The following is a 24462-nucleotide window of genomic DNA, read 5'->3' as shown; positions in this document are numbered from 1 at the left end:
GGTGCTCCATCTCTCTGGTGCTCCTCTTTATAGAAGTGGTGCTCCATCTCTCTGGTGCTCCTCTTTATAAAGGTGGTGCCCCATCTCCCTGGTGCTCCTCTTTATAGAAGTGGTGCTCCATCTCTCTGGTGCTCCTCTTATAGAAGTGGTGCTCCATCTCCCTGGTGCTCCTCTTTATAGAAGTGGTGCTCCATCTCTCTGGTGCTCCTCTTATAGAAGTGGTGCCCCATCTCCCTGGTGCTCCTCTTTATAGAAGTGGTGCTCCATCTCCCTGGTGCTCCTCTTTATAGAACTGGTGCTCCATCTCTCTGGTGCTCCTCTTTATAGAAGTGGTGCTCCATCTCCCTGGTGCTCCTCTTATAGAAGTGGTGCCCCATCTCTCTGGTGCTCCTCTTATAGAAGTGGTGCTCCATCTCTCTGGTGCTCCTCTTATAGAAGTGGTGCTCCATCTCTCTGGTGCTCCTCTTATAGAAGTCGTGCTCCATCTCCCTGGTGCTCCTCTTATAGAAGTGGTGCTCCATCTCCCTGGTGCTCCTCTTATAGAAGTGGTGCTCCATCTCTCTGGTGCTCCTCTTATAGAAGTGGTGCTCCATCTCTCTGGTGCTCCTCTTATAGAAGTGGTGCTCCATCTCCCTGGTGCTCCTCTTTATAGAAGTGGTGCTCCATCTCCCTGGTGCTCCTCTTTATAAAAGTGGTGCTCCATCTCTCTGGTGCTCCTCTTATAGAAGTGGTGCTCCATCTCTCTGGTGCTCCTCTTTATAAAAGTGGTGCTCCATCTCCCTGGTGCTCCTCTTATAGAAGTGGTGCTCCATCTCTCTGGTGCTCCTCTTTATAAAAGTGGAGCTCCATCTCTCTGGTGCTCCTCTTATAGAAGTGGTGCTCCATCTCTCTGGTGCTCCTCTTTATAGAAGTGGTGCTCCATCTCCCTGGTGCTCCTCTTTATAGAAGTGGTGCTCCATCTCTCTGGTGCTCCTCTTATAGAAGTGGTGCCCCATCTCCCTGGTGCTCCTCTTTATAAAAGTGGTGCCCCATCTCCCTGGTGCTCTTCTTTATAGAAGTGGTGCCCCATCTCCCTGGTGCTCTTCTTTATAGAAGTGGTGCCCCATCTCCTTGGTGCTCCTCTTTTTATAGAAGTGGTGCTCCATCTCTCTGGTGCTCCTCTTTATAGAAGTGGTGCTCCATCTCCCTGGTGCTCCTCTTTATAAAAGTGGTGCTCCATCTCTCTGGTGCTCCTCTTATAGAAGTGGTGCCCCATCTCCCTGGTGCTCCTCTTTATAAAAGTGGTGCCCCATCTCCCTGGTGCTCTTCTTTATAGAAGTGGTGCCCCATCTCCCTGGTGCTCTTCTTTATAGAAGTGGTGCCCCATCTCCTTGGTGCTCCTCTTTTTATAGAAGTGGTGCTCCATCTCCCTGGTGCTCCTATTTATAAAAGTGGTGCCCCATCTCCCTGGTGCTCCTCTTTATAAAAGTGGTGCCCCATCTCCCTGGTGCTCTTCTTTATAAAAGTGGTGCCCCATCTCCCTGGTGCTCTTCTTTATAGAAGTGGTGCCCCATCTCCTTGGTGCTCCTCTTTATAGAAGTGGTGCTCCATCTCCCTGGTGCTCCTCTTTATAGAAGTGGTGCCCCATCTCCCTGGTGCTCCTCTTTATAGAAGTGGTGCCCCATCTCCTTGGTGCTCCTCTTTATAGAAGTGGTGCCCCATCTCCCTGGTGCTCCTCTTTATAGAAGTGGTGCCCCATCTCCCTGGTGCTCCTCTTTATAGAAGTGGTGCCCCATCTCCTTGGTGCTCCTCTTTATAGAAGTGGTGCCCCATCTCCCTGGTGCTCCTCTTTATAGAAGTGGTGCCCCATCTCCTTGGTGCTCCTCTTTATAGAAGTGGTGCCCCATCTCCCTGGTGCTCCTCTTTATAGAAGTGGTGCTCCATCTCCCTGGTGCTCCTCTTATAGAAGTGGTGCCCTATTTTGAGGCTTGACAGTATGTTGCTGGGCTCTATTTTGAGCAAGTGGAGCATCTCCTCTCCAGGCAATACAGTAGTATCGTCAATATGTCTTCCAACTGCAGTGCACTATGCAGTGAGGTTACAGTAGGGGCGTGTGTGTAATTTAGGTCATGTTTTTCTCATAGAAAGGAAGTACTGAGGGGAGTAGCTACATTTCTGTCTCCAGTGTCTCAGATTAGTTACTAGTTGTTGGTGTTTTCGGCAACTGGTGTGCAGTGTGAAGTCTGTAGTCATACATTTTTGACCCCTAATTTCCTGGGATTATAATTGTTTTTTAGAATGATTCAGTGTCAATCCCAGCATAATTTAATAAAAAAAGTAGCTTCCTATAACAGGAATGAAAAACACATTTAGGATGGGTTAAAGAGGTCAACATTGCTCATCACTGACTGACTATTTTCGAGGCTTGGCACACTGTAGAGTTAGTTACCGCTTAATGTACTGGGACTGGGAGGATATACATTTTTTTAAATGGAACCGTTATGTAACTAGGCAGTTAAGAACAATTTACAATGATGGCCTACACCGGCCAAACCCGGACAACGCTGGGTCAATTGTGTGCCACCCTATGGGATACAGCCTGTATATAATATGTAGGAGTGTTAAGCTACAGACAGTACTGAGCTATACAGGGACACATTAGCCATGTAGTGAAGTTTAAAAGGCACTCAGTCATACTCCAACCATATTAAGAGGAAACCAAGATACAAACATAATCTTCAGTTTGAATCCAGGACACAGTAGTTGCCAGTGCATTGTTGTCTGAGTCCAGGTTAGGTAGGTTAACCACTATAAAAGTACAACACTAATCTACCACCAGGCCTGTTTTGACCCCATGAGGATGAGGACACAGACTCTGGTGAGGTACTGTGTCTGTCTGTGGAAGGAGAGGATGTATTACTGTGGCATTAAGACCGAGATGCAGCCAACTGGAGGAACCCGACAGACTGCTACTACTGTCTCTCTCTCCACCCTATAATTGGGGGTCATGCATCTGGCTGGGACACTAAGCAAAGGATTGTAAATAGTACCTCCCACTGTCTCCAGTATGTTGTGTCTTCACAACAGACTCCATGAGAAGAGTGCTTGTTATAGGAAGAAGCTGAGCTTTGAGAATGTGGTATTTGGTGAATTGTTTGTGTCCAGTTATGGGTCGTGTTGGTAGCAGTGCAGCAGTATAGTAGGGCTTTTTAGTGTGAAACTAAGAACTTGTTACAAATCTGTACTTGAGAGGTTTAGTGCTTTATGGCTTCTCTATATGGGAGAGTAGAGGGTGTGAGAATGAATGGAGGTGAATGGAGGTGTGGATTCCTTTAGAGCACACCCACCCCCTCTCCTCCTTTCCCCTCCCCTCTCGGTTTGGGTTGACCCAGCTGGACCTGGACCCCCACTTCCCCTCCATGGGTGTAGCAGGTCCCTGGAGGCACTACAGCCACAGTCTGGGCAGCGGAATGGTTATGTTATGGATGTGTGGGGGGCTGACACACACACACTGAGCTCCGACTGCGTTTAGTGTTTACAATACATCATGCCGATATGATCTTCAGGGAAACATTTCAGAGTTGTCGCTACAGAGTAAGTCAACTTGGACATGACTGGTGTGCAGTGCATTTTGTATGGTTGTCGGTGGGGTCGAGAATGCCTAGAATGTTTTAGCTTGTGTTTTATTTGACGTGTGTGGACTTCCGTGATCGCACCTCCCTCTAAGAGTGTGGTCAGTGGTTACATCGTAGAAGTAAAGTCTTTCTGCGCGCTGTAATATGTTGTGACAGGTTTCCCATGGTGCCCCAGTGTGACCGTGTCAGAGGTCATGGCATGTAGGGGAGGAGAGGGGGACTCATGGTTGACCAGAGACACCAATTATATCACAACTCTAATTGGAGTGAACAGTAGCATGATTATTCAACAAATGATGATGACATTTATTATGTTCTTTCAGAAGATGTTAGTTTGTAGTTTGGCAGTGTTGTCTCCATGCTTGTTTAGTGTGTGTGGATGTGGCGGGTGTCGTTGAATTGCTCTCTTTCTCTCTGTGTTACTCCCCCTCTCTCTCTACAGTCAGTGGTGTTCTGAGCCTCTTACTCACATCGTCCATTCACTTCCTCACATAGCTCTAGTCTCCAGTCATTCCACTGCTCCATACCACATTACCAGGAACTCCACTCATTCACACTGTCTGGCAGTGCTGCTCTCAAACCTCCTCTGGTGTGTCAAAGTTAGACTTTTCCCTCTCTCTCTATCTCCACAGGACTGGGTGTGTCTGGATGTAAAGAGGAGACATTCTGTGTCGTCGATACAAGACGAGCAACCATGGTGAAACAGAGGTAGGAATTTCAGCGATTTCTGTCCTGGGTGACCCTGCTCCATGCATTCCTATAAGGCACGTTCCCTGTGTTAACTAAAAACAGATGTGTTTAGCTTTAGCATGAGTGTTTCAGTGTCTTTCTGTTGGGCCAAGCTCTGTGGTTGGTTGTTGAGTCTCTCCTCTTCAAGCGGGTCGAAACCATTCAAAAAAAAGTTTGACTTGGCCGTGATTGGTTGAGAGGCCGTTTGAGGGGCAGCCTTTCTGATCTCTAATTGGTCATTGTGGTCTGACGGTCTGCAGCTGCTTCTGCTTCCAGCAGGATTACAGTTACAGTTGAACTCCTGCAGTGCATGGCTACAATTCATGCGTTGTTATTGTACACTGTATGAAGAAGACGTCTTCAATAGAAGACATTGTCCTAAAATGTTGTTTACTGACCTGGTTGATTATATGCTAGTACCTAGCAACGACTAACTAAGTATTGTGCGTTTGTTTGCATTGTTGTCAGGTTGAGTCGGTAGCCCAGTTTTTTTATTTACTGTCTAGTCAGTCCCAATTGTTAGTCTGTTATCAAGTCTTCAAAGTGTGATCTGTTGGCATGGATATAATCTGTTGAACATCAGTTGTTCTCAGAATTACGCCCATTCGATGTGGGCACTTGGCCAATGACATCACATAGCACTAGACTCTAGAATGAAAATCATCTGATTCTCAGAACCGCCATAGTCTCCGTTCACTGTCCCCGGAGGAACGGAAACATGGGATTCTAGGAAGATAATAGAATCTAAATATCCTCCATCCTGAGATATAGTCCTATTTATAACTGACCTGAGCAGGGACTGGGGCGGGGAGGGAGATGGCCTGTTGCACTACACCGTGTTAGCAGATAGCCAAGGTTTTGTTTGCAGCAATGGTCACCTTTCCTGTACAATCACCTCCTTTACAAGGGAAGCAACAAATAACCCTGGCTTGCACCTATTGTTATCTGACTGTCACAGTCACATACTTAAGTTAGCAATGGCTCTGTGCATTGCAAATTCCATCGGTGCTGGTATAAGCATAGAGGATGTATTTGTGTTTTATTTCAATCTGTGGGGATACAGGTTTAAGTGTAGCAGGTAAATGCAAACACGGAACCCAATTGCCATCGTGCGCTATCGTGCATAAATGTATTTTGCCCCCCCCACACCAAACGCGATCACGACACGCAGGTTAAACTATCAAAACAAACTCTGAACCAATGACATTAATTTGGGGACAGGTCGAAAAGCATTAAACATGTATGGCAATTTAGCTAGTTAAATTGCACTTGCTAGCTTACGTTAATTTGTCCTATTTAGCTAGCTTGCTGTTGCTAGCTAATTTGTCCTGGGATATAAACATTGAGTTGTTATTTTACCTGAAATGCACAAGGACCTCTACTCCGACAATTAATCCACACATAAAATGGCCAACCGAATCGTTTCTAGTCATCTCTCCTCCTTCCAGGCTTTTTCATCGTTTAACTTATATGGTGATCGCATCTAAACTTTCATTGAATTACCACGACTACCGGCAAAACAGTTTGTCTTTCAATCACCCACGTGGGTATAACCAATGAGGAGATGGTACGTGGGTACCTGCTTCTATAAACCAATAAGGAGATGGGAGAGGCAGGACTTGCAGCGCGATCTGCGTCAGAAATAGGAATGACTTCTATTTTAGCCCTTAGCGCATGCGACGGGTCCGGTCTGGTCAGCATGTAAGGCTGGAACAGTTCTGCAGTGTCTTGACAGACAAGTTATTTTTAGTACTTTTAATCTTTATTTTGGTTCCCGACTGACGAGCAGTGTGAGAAACGAACACCTGACCTCACTCTCTAGATATGTGAGGGACACATATTTTCTCAGGCGCTTCTGGACAGAGCTAAAACCAACAGAATCAACATAACTTTAGGCTACAGACAAAATCAACATATTTTACATACCAAAACAGTTCCAGACCATTCATGGAAAGAATAGTGTTTTATTAGTTCTCGCGGGCCCACTAGCTGGTAATACACACTCTATTGTCATGCGTCATAATCTCTTCTGGTGTCACAAGATGAGTGAGTGGGTGATGAAAGTGGTGTCACTGGGACCTTATGGAATTCACTGTGCATTGTAGCGTACTAGCGAGGCGTTACGTCTGTAACTCTGTGGTCCTCTGTAGCTCAGTTGCTAGAGCATGGAGCTTGCAACGCCAGCATAGTGGGTTCAATTCCCGGGACCGCCCATACTTACAAATGTATGCGAGCACGACTGTACGTCGCTTTGGAAAAAAGCGTCTGCTAAATGGCTTATATTATTACAAAGCGATCACCACTTTTCCCTGGGTAAGCATTTTGGCAGGCACTTGTCGAGCTGAGGAATAGAGGGTATGGGTTGTGCCACCGGCTGAGTGTCTCCCCCTCTCGCTCGCTCTCTTCCTCTCTGCCTGTGCCCTGTCATTGTTTTCCCCCTCTTGTCTCTCACATGCCTAGCTGCTGTGAATCCAGGGGGAGAGAAGACCGTGTTGCAGGCTGCTGCAGTGTTTGTGTGGTTTATTTGGCTCGTGGTCAACTGTACAGTATGTCCCAATCAATCACCCTGAATCTGTCCTATGGCTACAGTAGTCTTAATCTGTCAGCTACTACTACAGTATGCCATAGTATGTATTGTTATAGGTTTGAACAATTAAAAATGACTGATTCTCCATCTGCATGTACAGGATGATGACATGATGTTTTCTGTGTTCTGCAGATCCCCAGTGTTCCCTCACCCCCCTGTGCAAGTGGTCTCAGCCGGTCTCCAGTGAGGACTCTACCCCTCTCCGTCCTGCGTAATGGTTTAACCCACACGAGATCTGGTCACCATGATGATGGCCTCCATGGTTGCCAACAGAAACAGGGATGGCAGACAGGGGGAGGCCCTGGTCCTGAAAGGGGTGGACCCAGAGACATGCATGATCGTGTTCAAGAACCACTGGGCACAGGTAAACACAACCACAACTCTGTCTTGTAACCCTAGATATAACTTCAGCTCAAAACCCTCGTTTAACTTGTATAGCTCAATCTCGTAGAACCTGGACCCTAACTCAAACCCTCAGAACACTAAATGCATATCATTGTAGCCCAATCACTTTAACCCAGAAGCTCTTCCTCAAACTCTTAAAACACAAACTCTTATAATTGGAACCATAACTCCAAACCCCACCACAGAACCTATAACACAAACATTTCCTAAATCCTACAACCTAAACTCCTACAATCCCGCCCATGAACGTGAACCCTCTCAGCCCCAGACCTCATTGCGGTAACTGAACGGCTACAGTATGTAACTGAAATAATGACTGTCTACTGGCTCCTTCCTTCTCTATTCAGCCTCAGTTCACCCCAGTGGGAGGGAGTTGGCAGGAGTCTCCACCCCTCTCAGCTACAGAGAATAGAATACAGTAAGGCCTGGAAACACAAACGTAATTTACTGTAAAATGGTGTTGGAGCTCACGTTGCTGGACGTAGAACAGTAATAATACAGTAACAACACAGTAACACCAAGAGGCCTGAAATTATTATGTTCAATCTGTTTCATTTTTGTGTCTCATTTAGCATTTTTATTTATTTTTATTTAACCTTCATTTAACTAGGCTAGTCAGTTAAGAACAAATTATTATTTACAATTACGGTGTACACCGGCCAAACCCTAACCAGGACGACGCTGGGCCAAATGTGCGCCGCTCTATGGGATAATATAAATGTTAGGCCTGCGAAGTGCACTGTTAAAGGTTTCAACAGAATCATATTCTGAAATATAGGACATTTTCTAGATCTTTGACCCTCTCTGCAGGCAAGTTGGCACTACAATACGGCTCCAGCTGAGTCTTAATTGCTACGTTTTGGCTAATTAATAGCCTGATAGGAGTGCTATTGAGTTTGGGTCTTAGAATTCCTGGAAAAGCCCAGCCTGCTAAGTAGGCACCCCCCGGAACCCTGTATTGAGGAAAACTGTTGACATTTCAGAAAAATAGGTAGACTTTCATTGACAGTCAATGGCTTCAGCCTTATCTCTCCCTCTCCAGACCCCTGTGAAATCACTGTCCTTTTGTTAGGATGTCTGAGAGAGCTGAATGTTATCCAGTCAGTGTAGTGGGTTGCCCAGGACAGGATAATATGTTCTGGGCAACAGTTTGTTTCACCTCACTATGGTTCTATACAGATATCAGTACACAAAGGGAACTATATTGATTTATCTCTATGTACCAGTACATGTTATCCATTATCCTGACGGCTCCATGCCTCCATCACCTCCATGTATTATTAGTCAGTCCAGTCAGTGGTTAGAAAAGGCCACTTGATCATCTATAGTCCTACTGTGTTACCCAGCTATGTCCTCAAAGCTATTTGTTACACCAGAAATACCCGACAGGATTGTAGACAGACCTGAGTGAAGGAAGTGGAAACTTTAATAAGACACCCATTACTACTCCCCTCCCTCTTCCTTCCCTCTCTTCACTCATCCTGTGCGGTTATCGCGCTATCATGCCTGGATCAATCAGTCACCTGGGGGCTCTGTCTCAGTCAGCCAGTCTGGCTCTCCCTCTGCTCTCAGTGGACTTCCCATCGCCATGGTAGCAGGGCCTGGTGGGGACAGTGAGCTCATTGTTGTGGCTCTATGAATGGTTCCTCCCATGTCTGGGTTGTGTTCATTAAAGGAATGTTTTGAAACTTAGTGAAACAGGGAGGTACTACCTGAACCTTTCCAATGAGAATACAGATTTTTGTTTTTCCCAGGCAACATAACTTTTTTCATGCATTGTGGCCTACTGAATACAGTCCTGTATTCATTAGTGAGGCTTATGTAGGGAGGTCCTACTAGAGAGGGACTGACTATCTGCACACTAAGGCACAAACATATAGAGGACAAAACAGCCTTATACACTTTCATATCAAGCTGATTTACCATCAATATATTTATATTATGTGCATGTCGCTGTCAGCGTTCATTTTGTTTATGGTTCACTGTCAATATAAATGCGATGTCACTTGATTTGTGGTTGTCCATTTACATTTCAGTACAGAATTCCGCAGGCAACAGTGGAATTGGAACACCACAAACCCAATTTATACACAATTGCATCACAAACGATGCATCAGCTTTCCCCGATTTATTTCCCGTAGGACTTGAGTTGTATTCTCTCTCAGATCTTCCTCTTGTGATAGAGACTGTTGTGTTCATCTAGATCAATACAGGCAGCAGCAGGCTGTCTGATGATGATTATTAACTGTCACTTAAGAGTCCTCCCGAGAGAATATTACCAACATAACAAACCAACATGTTTCACTCAATCTAATTTAGCCTGAACATCATTGTAAGCACTTTGGCAGAGTTTGAGAAAGTTTGTCTTATACTCTGGTGTACACGCGATGAAATAACGTGCTAATTTGATTTCAACTGTTACGATGACAGTAGCAATGGCATACTGTAATAGCTTTGTGTCTCTATTGTTAGTTGATTTATTTAACCGAGGTTATCGAATAAACTTCAAGTTGACCAAAGACAATATTCAGTTCACTGCGAGAACTATCTCATTTTATTTGATTTTCTCCCTTGTAAAATGAAGGTGAAATTACCACAGATATACAGGTACTATATTAATTTCTATGGACATAACCTTGTACCTTCTCCGTTGTCCCTTCAGGTGGTAAAGATCCTGGAGAAGCATGATCCTCTCCGCAGCAACACCAGCAGCAACATGGCTGCCCTTGGTGTCATCGGCCTCTCCAGCGGCGGCCCCATGCGTTTCGGCGGGCCCATCCCGGCGGACGAGGCCAGCGCGGTGCAGAACTACGTGGAACACATGCTGTTCCTGCTCATGGAGGAGGACGCCGGCCAGGCGGGAGCCATGGGACCCATCCTGGAGTTTGTGGTGATGGAGAACGTCATGGAGAGGCTCTTCCTGTGGAGCCTGAGGCGACAGTTTACTGATGAAATGAAACTGGAGCAGCTCAAGGTAGGTGTAGAGGTTAGAGACGGTGGTCGGTAACTGGAGGGTTGGGGGGGGTTGAATCCCTGGTCTGAAATCTGTCAGGATGTGAGGAGGGTGTCTCGGGGGGTTGGGATAAAGGAAAAAAACATCTCAGTGACAACTGACAATAAAGTCATCTTCTTCTAAGATGTACGAGATGATCGTGGGCCAGGCGCGGCAGCCCTTACTGCACCACAAACCTGTGTTACGACCCTTAATGATGCTCCTGTCGTCGTGCTCGGGGACAGCTGGCCCGGAGGTGGAGGCTGAGCTGGTGTCATTACTCAACCAACTGTGCTGTGTCCTGGCCAAGGACCAGTCTGTCCTGGAGCTCTTCTTCCATACCAGGTGAGTTTCTCTCCTCATAATGTAAAGCACTTTGAGATACTGGAAAAGCTCTATAGAAATCCCATCAATTATTATGATGATGATGATTATTATTATTACAGCGAGGACCAGGGTGCAGCCAACTTCCTGATCTTCTCCCTGCTGATCCCCTTCATCCACCGGGAGGGCCTGGTGGGCCAGCAGGCCCGGGACGCCCTGCTCCTCATCATGTCACTGTCTGCAGAGAACCAGCGTGTGGCCCAGCACATTGCAGAGAACACCTACTTTTGTCCGGTGAGGAGATGTGTCTGTCTGTCTTTATGATACTGTTGTCTTGCTCCTTTTGGTCTCTTTCACGTTCTGTCTGTGATTTGTGACTCTCGTTTTATGGCTCTGTATTTCTGTTTCTTAGGTCTCACTGTCCCTTTGACCTTCTCTTGTTCTCTTTGTTTAGACTTTGTCCCCCCCCCCTCTCGCCTCTCTCTCTCTCCTCTGTATACATGTCATATGGATGATTGTTCTGCCCTTGACTCAATGTCCTATTAACTCATTGTACCAACTACCAGACAAGTTAAATTCCCTGACCTCTTTGTCCCCTGATAGGCGTATGATATTCATAGCCAAAATATGCTTTGCCTACTGTATGCATAATAAAGCAGGTCGAGGGAGAGTGGAGCTGTTGTATGTTAAACGTGTGGTATTCATATGCTTTTGATAATGTAACAGGCAACACACCCATGTTATTAAAAGGCTAAACTCAGACCAGCTGTAAAAAATTATTTATACACATCTTAGACTGTATATTTAAAATGTAAACTATTTAAAAATATTAGTTTGATGAAACAAAATGGATGAACACTTAAGTCGATGATTATAAATGATGTTAATCGATTTGCACTAGACTGATGTAGTAACTTTGACCTGTGTTGTTGATTAGAATACAAACCATGCCACCATCTTGATGCATTAGCTCACCAGGGAAATCACTTGCTTTTGGATGGTAACTCTAAAATCACACAGCCATACGTCAATGCCCATTGTTATTGATGAAGCCGGGCAACCGGTAAATCAGTGGGTAACCTAGTGGTTAGAGCGTTGGGCCAGTAACCGAAAGGTTGCTGGATCGAATCCCCGGGCTGACAAGGTAAGAATCTGTCGTTCTGCCCCTGAACAAGGCAGTTAACCCACTGTTCCTTGGCCGTCATTGTAAATAAGAATTTGTTCTTAACTGACTTGCCTAGTTAAATAAAGGTTAAACAAAATCAACTAGAGGTAAATCAACTAGAGGTCATTTTAGTAATGCTGCCTTTCTCCACTCGCTTTGAGGGAGGGGGAGGGGGGATGAAGCTTCTTGTGGTCGAATATTCACTAAGGTCTCAAAGAAGCTGACCTATCACATGCATAGATTCACACACTAGTCGTTTGAATGTGAGACCATGAAGAGAAGGGACTTGGTAGATTTATAACATACAGTACAGCTCAAAGCATGGAAGGGGAAAACATCATTTTATATCTGTGCCATAAAAACCACTAAGAGTGAAGCCAGAGTGAACACACAAATGCATAAAAGTCATTTGTGCCACACACTTCCACACTCATAATTGATGATGATAACCAGTTATGTAACAGTATTTGACATAATTGCACAGCAGGAGTAGGCTACAATACCTCTTTGTCACAGGATTACTTGCCTAGCTTCCTACTGCCTGAATAAGCCAATGGAGAGACCGGGATATACCTGTACCAGGAAGTCAGAACAGAGGCCCATTCAGTTCCCTGGTTCAGAGGCATCGCTCTATCCTGCCAAGGCATTTGAGGATAGTGGATAGTTATCTTTCGCATGCACAAAAGGAAACTCATGCAAAGATGAAAGGAAACACACAATAATATCAGATCCTAGTTATTCCCAGCAACTTGGATGCACACTCATGATACCAGACCACAGTGTACAGTTTATATGGTGTAAATAAGCAATAGCCTACTTGAAGGGGTTCCACTAAATGTGTCTCTCTCTCCTCTCTCCCCCTCCTCTAGGTGCTGGCCACGGGGCTGAGCGGTCTCTACTCGTCTCTGCCCACCAAGCTGGAGGTACCCAGTGAGGAGTGGCACTGCCTCCACAGAGAGGACTGGCTACATATGCCCACCCTGGTTCAGTTCCTCAACTCACTGGAGTTCTGTAATGCAGTCATTCAGGTGGCTCACCCCAGCATCAGGGACCAGCTGGTCAGCTACATCTACAATGGCTTTCTGGTGCCTGTGTTGGCACCGGCCCTTCACAAGGTCAGTATAAACACAGCATGGATCGCACAGTATTACATCGACCATTCCAGATCAATGTCAGATCAGTCACTACTTCCAGGAAGATTGGAAGGAAGGATGCAGCGTATTTGTATCCAGCCTACTGATGGTTGTGTGTTTCTCTCTAGCTGACCCTGGAGGAGGTGATGACTACCACGGCCTATCTGGACCTGTTCGTGCGGTCGGTGTCAGAGCCGGTCCTGCTGCAGACCTTCCTCTCCTTCATCCTCCTCCACCGCCACGAGAACGTCCACATCCTGGACACGCTGGTCAGCCGCATCAACACACCCTTCCAGGTAACGTCCACATCCTGGACACGCTGGTCAGCCGCATCAACACACCCTTCCAGGTAACGTCCACATCCTGGACACGCTGGTCAGCCGCATCGACACACCCTTCCAGGTAACGTCCACATCCTGGACACGCTGGTCAGCCGCATCAACACACCTTTCCAGGTAACGTCCACATCCTGGACACGCTGATCAGGCACATCAACACACCCAGGTAACGTCCACATCCTGGACACGCTGGTCAGCCACATCAACACACCCAGGTAACGTCCACTTCCTGGACACACTGGTCAGCCGCATCGACACACCCAGGTAACGTCCACTTCCTGGACACGCTGGTCAGCCGCATCGACACACCAGGTACGGGAGGGAGTCTGCAGGCTGAAGCACCTGCTCAGCACATGTGTCAATATCCCTTTTTCAGATCCGGGAGCCTTCGTGCTAGCACTCACAAATACACACAACCGCACACATACAGTTGCAAAACATATTGAGTACTGTGCATATTTCAACCTAGAGTCTCCTAGTAACACTTAGTAGATAGCCAGGCCGCCTCAACCTGACATAAATGAGATCCTTCAGAAAGTTGTCTGTGAATCTTGCTGCTATGCTGTGTGAGTCATGTTTAAAATAACTGAGACTTGTTTTGGAGATAAATGGTTTCCCCAGAGGCCGTTTCCTAATAATTTAAACAAATATTTAAAATGACAGTATCAAAGACAGCAGATTGTTGCCATGGCAATGCGCAATAACTATCTAATTAGTCGTTGGACTGATGATACAAGGCAAGTAAATATTAGGAAATGTAATGTCTAGTTCAAACAGGGGGAATTGCTGGAAAGGCTTCATTCATTAACATCAAACAGAGGCTTGTCAATTGAAACGTTCAAGTGCTCTCTTCACAGCACTACTCAACTGTGAAAACGCTCCTGGGCTGATTTGTACTCTACAGGGTAGAAAACAACACTTCTCTGATACCTGCAGCCCATTTAACATTGATGGTTTTGAAAAGGACAACACAGAGTTACACATGGAATAAACAAACGTACAGTCAATAAACAATAGAAAAAGTCTATATACAGTGTGTGCAAATGGCATAAGGAGGTAAGGCAATAAATAGGCCATAGTAGCGAAGTAATTACAATTTAGCAAATTAACACTGGAGTGATAGATGTGCAGATGATGATGTGCAAGTAGAAATGCTGGTGTGCAAAAGAGTAAAAAAGTAAATAAAAACAATATGGGGATGAGGTAGGTAGATTGGATGGGCTATTTACATATGGGCTGTGTACAGCTACAGCGATCGGTAAGCTGCTCTGACAGCTGATGCTTAAAGTTAGTGAGGGAGATATAAGTCTCCAGCTTCAGTGATTTTTGCAATTCGTTCCAGTCATTGGCAGCAGGGAACTGGAAGGAAAGGCGGCCAAAGGAGGTGTTGGATTTGGGGATGACCAGTGAGATATACCTGCTGGAACGTGTGCTACGGGTGGGTGTTGTTATGGTGACCAGTGAGCTGAGATAAGGCGGGGCTTTACCTAGCAAATACTTATAGATGACCTGGGGCCAGTGGGTCTGGCGACGAATATGTAGCAAGGGCCAGCCGATGAGAGCATACAGGTCGCAGTGGTGGGTGGTATATGGGGCTTTGGTGACAAAACGGATGGCACTGTGATAGACTGCATCCAGTTTGCTGAGTAGAGTGTTGGAGGCTATTTTGTAAATGACCTTGCCGAAGTCGAGGATCGGTAGGATAGTCAGTTTTACGAGCGTATGTTTGGCAGCGTGAATGAAGGAGGCTTTGTTGCGAAATAGGAAGCCGATTCGAGATTTGATTTTGGATTGTAGATGTTTAATAGGAGTCTGGAAGGAGAGTTTACAGTCTAGCCAGACACCTAGGTATTTGTAGTTCTCCACATATTCTAGGTCAGAACCGTCCAGAGTAGTGATGCTAGTCGGGCAGGCGGGCAGCGATCGGTTGAAAAGGATGCATTTAGTTTTACTAGCGTTTAAGAGCAGTTGGAGGCCACGGAACGAGTGTTGTATGGCATTGAAGCTCGTTTTGGAGGTTTGTTAACACAGTGTCCAAAGAACGGCCAGATGTATACAGAGTGGTGTCGTCTGCGTAGAGGTGGATCAGAGAATCACCCGCAGCAAGAGCGACATTGTTGATATATACAGAGAAAAGAGTCGGCCCGAGAATTGAACCCTGTGGCACCCCCATAGAGACTGCCAGAGGTCCGGACAACAGGCCCTCCGTTTTGACACACTGAACTCTATCTGAGAAGTAGTTGGTGAACCAGGCGAGGCAGTCATTTGAGAAACCTAGGCTGTTGAGTCTGCCGATAAGAATACGGTGATTGACAGAGTCGAAAGCCTTGGCTACCTACCTCATCCCCATATTGTTTTTATTTACTTTTCCATTCCAAACCCTCAAATGGACAGACATTTCCCTACACTTATCATTATTCAGCTGTCAGCAACTCCAACAGATAGGCATACACCTGTTTCCACACGATCCAACCTAATCAAGACATACACCATGCCTAAAACATAACTCATTAAGGACCTAGGGGCACTATTACCTGGTTACATGCCAACTAAGTGAAGTTGCATCAGGGATACTTACAAAACAAGTATCATCAAACGCTGTGACTTCAGGCTGTCCATGGTCACTGCAACATTTAAACAGGTATGATACCAGGTGCCACAGGCAGCCATTTTAAAATTCAGCCTTGGTAATTACTTGTTAATCCAGCCCTGTGATGTATTCCGGTCCTCTGAGGTCTTTGTTTCCTCATCTTGTGATGTTTATCTTCTTGGTGTTTTCCAGCTGGGTACTGTGTCTCTGGCGCTGTTCCAGACTCTCATTGGACTGTACTGTGAGGATGTGATGCTGCAGCTCATCTTGAGGTGAGTGGGTGGGGCCTGTTCCATGTTCTATGCATGTTCATGATGATATTATATGGAACATTTGGGGTGTATGATGTCTTTCTCTGTATACCTAGTTGAAGTGTACACACACACACACTTACAAATTCAGTTTCTCCTCTCAGCTAAGCCTCATTGTCTTACTTTAAATCATGGTACAGCTGATTGGTTTACCATGTGATGAGCCCTTACTCCGCTTTTACTCCTTAACACCCAAACACCGACCCATCTGCATTTCTTGGTACAACCATAACCCCCCGTCCTCCTCCTAACCCCAGTCTCAGTTCCCCCTACTGGGGCTCCCTAACAGGATCTACCCCCCCTCCTCTGGTTCTCCAGGTACCTGATCCCCTGTAATCACATGATGCTGAGCCAGAGACGTGTGGTGAAGGAGAGAGACTTCTACTCTGTGTCGGCCGCTAAGATCCTGGCGCTCACACCCTCCTGCTGCTCCCCCGAACACAGCCCCCCACCCCTCAGACAGCTGGACTCCATCCTCTGGTCAAAGGGTACAGACAACAGTCCTAACACTGGCACCATGGGTAAGATAGGTTCACTGGAGATGTCTAGCTGGTTCTGTACTTTATATATGCCTATCACTAGGACAAGACAGTGTAACATGCCACATGCAGAAGTAAAGTGTAATTAACCCCCTATCTAACCAGTTGCTTTCTATTTGAAGGTGATCTTTTGAATGCCTTAATGGTTTTCTCTGAGAACTTAATGGTTCTCAGAGAATAAACTGTTACTTCTGAAGGATTTTAACAATGGGTTTCATTATTATAGGTCGAGAGATAGACAATCTAGTTTCCTTTGTTTCAAGTGGCCTGAATATTTGTGTTTGGGATTTTAGGCCATGTGCTGCAGCTTAGTCTGAGTAGACGAAACGAATTAAGATCACATTTGATCCTAATTTGATTCACACTTCCCTCTCTTCTGTATTCACAATCGCAGCTTCAATGAGCTCTACGCTGAGACAAAATCTCCAACACACAAAAAGTTCCTTCACTGAGTTGCGACTAGTCATAACATTGTTGGTAGCGAGCGCTTTGACCTAATTTGTGGAGGTGGTATTTACCAAAAACCAACAAAACACAAAACCACACAGCCAAAGTGTTTGAACTGTCTAGATATCCATGATACAGCCCATCACCTTGGAAAGGTAACATTATATATATACACTGCTCAAAAAAATAAAGGGAACACTTAAACAACACAATGTAACTCCAAGTCAATCACACTTCTGTGAAATCAAACTGTCCACTTAGGAAGCAACACTGATTGACAATACATTTCACATGCTGTTGTGCAAATGGAATAGACAACAGGTGGAAATTATAGGCAATTAGCAAGACACCCCCAATAAAGGAGTGGTTCTGCAGGTGGTGACCACAGACCACTTCTCAGTTCCTATGCTTCCTGGCTGATGTTTTGGTCACTTTTGAATGCTGGCGGTGCTTTCACTCTAGTGGTAGCATGAGACGGAGTCTACAACCCACACAAGTGGCTCAGGTAGTGCAGCTCATCCAGAATGGCACATCAATGCGAGCTGTGGCAAGAAGGTTTGCTGTGTCTGTCAGCGTAGTGTCCAGAGCATGGAGGCGCTACCAGGAGACAGGCCAGTACATCAGGAGACGTGGAGGAGGCCGTAGGAGGGCAACAACCCAGCAGCAGGACCGCTACCTCCGCCTTTGTGCAAGGAGGAGCAGGAGGAGCACTGCCAGAGCCCTGCAAAATGACCTCCAGCAGGCCACAAATGTGCATGTGTCTGCTCAAACGGTCAGAAACAGACTCCATGAGGGTGGTATGAGGGCCCGACGTCCACAGGTGGGGGTTGTGCTTACAGCATGACCGGTTTGGCGGTGGGTCAGTCATGGTGTGGGGTGGCATTTCTTTGGGGGGCCGCACAGCCCTCCATGTGCTCGCCAGAGGTAGCCTGACTGCCATTAGGTACCGAGATGAGATCCTCAGACCCCTTGTGAGACCATATGCTGGTGCGGTTGGCCCTGGGTTCCTCCTAATGCAAGACAATGCTAGACCTCATGTGGCTGGAGTGTGTCAGCAGTTCCTGCAAGAGGAAGGCATTGATGCTATGGACTGGCCCGCCCGTTCCCCAGACCTGAATCCAATTGAGCACATCTGGGACATCATGTCTCGCTCCATCCACCAACGCCACGTTGCACCACAGACTGTCCAGGAGTTGGAGGGTGCTTTAGTCCAGGTCTGGGAGGAGATCCCTCAGGAGACCATCCGCCACCTCATCAGGAGCATGCCCAGGCGTTGTAGGGAGGTCATACAGGCACGTGGAGGCCACACACACTACTGAGCCTCATTTTGACTTGTTTTAAGGACATTACATCAAAGTTGGATCAGCCTGTAGTGTGGTTTTCCACTTGAATTTTGAGTGTGACTCCAAATCCAGACCTCCATGGGTTGATAAATTTGATTTCCATTGATCATTTTTGTGTGATTTTGTTGTCAGCACATTCAACTATGTAAAGAAAAAAAGTATTTAATAAGAATATTTCATTCATTCAGATCTAGGATGTGTTATTTTAGTGTTCCCTTTATTTTTTTGAGCAGTGTATATATAGTACTGCAGGGGTCGGCAACAGGCCAAACTGGCCCCGCAAGTGATTTGTTTTGGGCTCCCCAAGAAGATTGTAAAATCACCAGGAATTCAGCAAATAAATGATTTAATCTAGGAAATCTGTTCCCAAGTATTCCCACAAATAAAAAAAAATAGATACAATCTCTGTTTGCGATTAGTTGTGGTCAATTTGCAGTGTACAAATTATTACAATTATTTTCCGGCCCATTTGCTCGGACAGAAATGGTCCCGTGGCTGAATGTAGTTTCCTATCCCCATAGTAGAACACGTTCTATTGATAATGCGTTATTCCTATCCCCGTAGTAGAACGTGTTCTAATGATAATGCGTTATTCCTATCCCCGTAGTAGAACATGTTCTATTGATAATGCATTATTCCTATCCCCGTAGTAGAACATGTTCTATTGATAATGCGTTATTCCTATCCCCGTAGTAGAACGTGTTCTATTGATAATGCACTATTCCTATCCCCGTAGTAGAACATGTTCTATTGATAATGCGTTATTCCTATCCCCGTAGTAGAACATGTTCTATTGATAATGCGTTATTCCTATCCCCGTAGTAGAACCTGTTCTATCGATAATGCGTTATTCCTATCCTCGTAGTAGAACGTGTTCTATTGATAATGCGTTATTCCTATCCCCGTAGTAGAACATGTTCTATTGATAATGCATTATTCCTATCCCCGTAGTAGAACGTGTTCTATTGATAATGCGTTATTCCTATCCCCGTAGTAGAACGTGTTCTATTGATAATGCGTTATTCCTATCCCCGTAGTAGAACATGTTCTATTGATAATGCGTTATTCCTATCCCCGTAGTGAACGTGTTCTATTGATAATGCGTTAATCCTATCCCCGTAGTGAACGTGTTCTATTGATAATGCGTTAATCCTATCCCCGTAGTAGAACGTGTTCTATTGATAATGCATTATTCCTATCCCCGTAGTAGAACGTGTTCTATTGATAATGCGTTAATCCTATCCATTTACTATTCCTTATTAAGAGTCATTCAAACATCCATCAGTTATGGTTCTGTATGATCTTTACATGAAGTCTCATGTTGTCAGACGAATAACATAAGAGGCCTTATTAGAAAGTGTTTTTATCAACTCATGAAATCTCAATTACATCAGTTTAGCCTCCTGTGGTTAACTGTCAACGTCATTAGTTCTGCTGTGCGTGAATGCAGCGTGCATGCAGCGCAGTGTGTCAGCCAGGATTAGTTATATTATTCATCGCACTGACTTGTTCTGTTTCCTGTCTGTCTCTCTCTGTCTCTCTCTTTGTCTGTCTCTGTCTGTCTCTCTGTTTGTCTGTCTCTCTGTCTGTCTCTGTCTATCACTGTTAGATACATTACTGACTTGTAGTGCTCCCTGTCTTTCTGTCTGTTTTTCAGAGACCAAGGAGACCTTTTTGGAGGAGGATGGCTTGGGCTACTCCTGTGTCATCGGCTCTGAGATCTACCTGGACGTCAACTACCTGCACTACCTTTACAACGCCCGCCTGGGCATCAGCAGCTGCACCCGGGCCTGCCAGGTGTGGTCGGCCCCCTACGATGGAGAGGACCCCCCTCCAGAGGAGTACCAACCCAGTGCCCTGGAGGAGGCTGGGGCCAGGGGACGCCAAGCCCAGACGGTCAACCCCAAGAGGTCACATCCACATCCACGGCCTCGTCCCCCCTGCCTGCCCCAGACCACAGACCCAGCCCCTACTAATCAACTAGAGCTGGAGTGGGACGATAGTTATGATGCCGGTCCGGTGGTGTCCCCCGAGGCTGCTGCTGAGAGTAGTAGACCTCCACAGCCGCCTGCAGCCGAGCCGCCCAAACATATCCAAGAGATGAGGAGGACTGCCATCATGCTGGTTAAGGGTTCCTACATCGAGGAGTCTGACTTCCAGGATGATGTCATGGTCTACGACCTTGTGGCAAAGAAGGACGCCCGCGATACTGTGGATCGCCACAGACCCAGCAGGGAGAAACTACCGGAATCGGAGGAATCTGAAATGGACTCAGAATTTAACCTTGAGGAGTACCATTTCAAAGAATCCAGTCTGCAGGAGAAGGATGAGGTCCCCCTCAGCAATGGCCTGAGTCTTCCCCTCCATCCCACCAACATGGAGGTCAACAGCTCGGAGGTCACAAAGGGGTCAAAGGAGGTCAAAGCTCATGTTGCGGACCACAACTCCAACCTCCAGAGTCCCTCGGCTACTGAGGTGGGGGACGACCTCATGGATCAGTACGAGGAGCTGATTCGTACGCTGGGCAGCGACGAGGCTGGGACTGGGGGGAGCAGCCCTGTGAAAATGGTGGACAAAGAGTTCCGGAATCCTGTTGTCACCCCCATGGAGGAGGACGAGGTGGACTTCAGCACCTTCTCTATGGATACGCCAGAGCTGGAGAAGCAGCACTCGTCCCTGTTTGGGACCAAGCGCCGCAGTGGGAGCACTAGGAGCCAGTCGGTGCCGTTTACAGGTAAGATAAAAACAACACCCTCAGAAGTAAAAGCCTTAACTTTTTTCCCCACCAGTTTTGAGAGAGAGAGAGAGAGAGAGAGAGAGAGAGAGAGAGAGAGAGAGAGAGAGAGAGAGAGAGAGAGAGAGAGAGAGAGAGAGAGAGAGAGAGAGAGAGAGAGAGAGAGAGAGAGAGAGAGAGAGAGAGAGAGAGAGAGAGAGAGAGAGAGAGAGAGAGAGAGAGAGAGAGAGAGAGAGAGAGAGAGAGAGAGAGAGAGAGAGAGAGAGAGAGAGAGAGAGACTTTACTCAGGCTGTCAAACCTGGTTAAATAATAAGTCTTAAAGTAAGACAGATAAAACTTCAGTCTGAGTAAAGTCTCTCTCTCTTCCTGTGTAGATTGAAGTATTATCTGCCTTACTTTAATTAAGGCTTGTTCTTGATCTTTAACCAGGTTTGACAATCTGAGTAAAGACTCTTTCTCTCTTCCTGTAGGGCCATTTGTCAGTGTTCTGTTGTCACGTCTGGAGAACATGCTGGATAACTCTCTCCATGTCAACCTCCTGCTGACTGGTATACTGGCCCAGCTGGCTGCCTACCCCCAGCCCCTGCTGCAATCCTTCCTCCTCAACACCAACATGGTGTTCCAGCCCAGCGTGCGCTCACTCTATCAGGTACAGAGAGTGTGTGTGTGCGCGACTGTGAGTGTAACTGTCACCAGCCCAGTGTCCACTCCCGCTCCTAGATTCCAATAATTCTGTCAGTCTGTCTGTCCATCTATCTCTGACTATGTATTGACTTTCAGTCTGTCTGTCTATTTGTATCCTTTGTTCCCTCTCAATGACTTTCAGGCAGAGATGGACACAGTCCTACTGTTAAGATACTCATCATAGACACTGCAATGCACGCCTACTCAAGAGAGACACAACTCTCTTAGTAAACATTTCACTCCGCTCCATTTAGTAAGCATTAGAGGTGTAAAAACGTCCCCCCAAAACAACTGTTTGCTTTTCTCCCTCACCGCTCTAAGCTGTTTAAACCTTTGGAGACTCATGAAACAACCAGAAAACCTGTTAGAAGTTAGAGAGGAGGGATCCGTTATGAATCGTATTAATTAGAGAAGAGATTATGAATACTATGGTTGTGTCCCCAATGGGACCTTATTCCCTATATAGTGCACTACTTTTAACCAGAGCCTTATGGACCCTGGGTAAAAGTAGTGCACTATATAGGGGATAGGGTGTCATTTAGGACGCATACTATGAGCGGGCGTACACTTAACGTGGCAATGAAAACAGAGTTCTAAATGGCTGTGAAACAAGTCTAGTGAGACTTTAACACAGTGTTTTTCTCTCCTGCTGTGTGATTCATGCATAATTGAATAGAGGATGTGTAAACAAGTAAATCAAAATGGAATGGGGCCGTTTGAAAGCTCGCATTAAAGGGAATGTTTGGATGGGGATGAAATGGGATGTCGAGAGTTTGACGTACAAACACTGGTTACTTCATTTTCATTAGGGTCCAGATTAAAAGAGGTGGATTGTTTGTCATGGAGATGAATACGGTTTGGTTCTCTCATCATCAGCGTGTCTTGTCTTGCTTAATGTCCTTGTTTTGTCTGGTTTATGCCTCTGGTTTTGTTTTCAATCGTGTGATATGCTTTTATGCAAAAGCTACCCGTTTTACACCTGATAGTGTGTATAGCAATACTCTTGGCATCAAGTACGCAAAGCCTGTTGGCTTAATTCAGTCAAAACAAATGTACACTTTCTTTGATAAGGCATCTTGCGCTGTGGAAATGCAATGATTGCATTCATTTTTCTCAGTAGAACAATACAATGTTTTGTGTGCAAAAAAACAAAACAATTCAGCATGGTGATCTCATTGATCCACCATCTTGTTTCATTGTAAGCTCGCGAGATCAGGATAGCCGAACGAGACTACCTCATTGCAGCTTTGATACAATATTTAGCCTGTACTTTTCTGTGCTCTGGCAGCTACAGTGCCTTCAGAAAGTATTCACACCCCTTGACGGTTTCCACATTCTGATGTGTTACAGCCTGAATTTAAAATGGATTACATTTAGATTTTGTGTCACTGATCTACACAAAATACTCCATAATATCAAAGTGGAATTTTGTTAGTAGAACATTTTTGAAATTTAATAAAAAATGAAATGCTGAAATGTATTGAGTCTAAGTATTCAACCCCTTTGTTATGGCAAGCCTAAGTAAGTTCAGGAGTAAAAATGTCCTTAACAAATCACATAAACTGAATGGACTCATTCTGTGTTCAATAATAGTGGTTAACAGGATTTCAGAATGACTACCCCAAACATACAATTATCTGTAAGGTCCCTCAATCGAGTAATACATTTCAAGCACAGATTCATAGACCAGGGAGGTTTTTCAATGCCTCGCAAAGAAGGGCATTGATTGGTAGATCAAATGTAAAAAAGCAAACGCTGAATATTCCTCTGAGCATGGTGATGTTATTAATTAGGCTTTGGATGGTGTATCAATACACCCAGTCATTACAAAGATACAGGCGTCCTTCCTAACTCATTTGCCGGAGAGGAAGGAAACTGCTCAGGGATTTCACCATGAGGCCAATGATGATTTTTAAAAGGTTACAAAGTTTAATGGCTGTGTAATGAGAAAGCTGAGAATAGATCAACAACATTGTAGTTAATCCACAAGACTAACCTAAATGACAGAGGAAAAAGAAGGAAGCCTGAACAGAATAAAAATATTCCAAAACATGCATTCTGTTTGCAACAAGACACTTAAGTAATACTGCAAAACATGAGGCTAAGAAAGGAACTTTTTGCTCTGAATACAAAGCTTTGTTTGGGACAAATTCAACACAACACATGACTGAGTACCACTCTTCATATTTTCAAACATGATGTTGGCTGCATCATGTTATGGGAATGCTTGTCATCAGCAAGGACTAAGGAGTTTTTTAGGATAAAAATAAATGGAATACAGCTAAGCACAGGCAAAGTCCTAGAGGAAAACCTGATTCTGTCTTCTTTCCAACAGACACTGGGAGACTAATTCACCTTTCAGCAGGAAAATAACCTAAAACACAAGGCCAAATTTATACTGCCGTTTCTTACCAAGAGGACATTGAATGTTCCTGAGTGGCCGAGTTACAGTTTTAACTTAAATCGGTTTGAAAATCTATGGCTAAGACTTGAAAATGGCTTTCTAGCAATGATCAACAACCAACT

The 24462-nt window shown here is 45.5% G+C and overlaps 1 protein-coding gene across 3 annotated transcripts in view; it reads left to right on the top strand.

Annotated features, from left to right (window-relative positions):
• Window positions 1-24462, top strand: part of LOC139567053 (FHF complex subunit HOOK-interacting protein 1A-like) — a 42409-nt gene that overhangs the window by 13697 nt on the left and 4250 nt on the right. The window contains exons 1-12 of one of the 3 annotated variants that reach the window (XM_071388491.1): window positions 3465-3573; window positions 4247-4322; window positions 7063-7294; window positions 9998-10309; window positions 10473-10672; window positions 10774-10945; window positions 12686-12931; window positions 13078-13245; window positions 16070-16149; window positions 16507-16709; window positions 20175-21251; window positions 21723-21901. In XM_071388491.1, the coding sequence (XP_071244592.1) occupies window positions 7175-7294; window positions 9998-10309; window positions 10473-10672; window positions 10774-10945; window positions 12686-12931; window positions 13078-13245; window positions 16070-16149; window positions 16507-16709; window positions 20175-21251; window positions 21723-21901 (2757 nt within the window). In that variant the 5' untranslated portion in view covers window positions 3465-3573; window positions 4247-4322; window positions 7063-7174. Of the gene's footprint in view, window positions 1-3464; window positions 3574-4246; window positions 4323-7062; window positions 7295-9997; window positions 10310-10472; window positions 10673-10773; window positions 10946-12685; window positions 12932-13077; window positions 13246-16069; window positions 16150-16506; window positions 16710-20174; window positions 21252-21722; window positions 21902-24462 lie in introns of those variants that run through there. The other 2 variants (XM_071388490.1, XR_011673217.1) reach the window with 2 other exon arrangements.

The sequence above is a fragment of the Salvelinus alpinus genome, unplaced genomic scaffold, assembly GCF_045679555.1.
Source record: "Salvelinus alpinus unplaced genomic scaffold, SLU_Salpinus.1 scaffold_41, whole genome shotgun sequence".
Taxonomy (NCBI): domain Eukaryota; kingdom Metazoa; phylum Chordata; class Actinopteri; order Salmoniformes; family Salmonidae; genus Salvelinus; species Salvelinus alpinus.
This window is presented reverse-complemented; position numbering and strand designations above follow the sequence as displayed.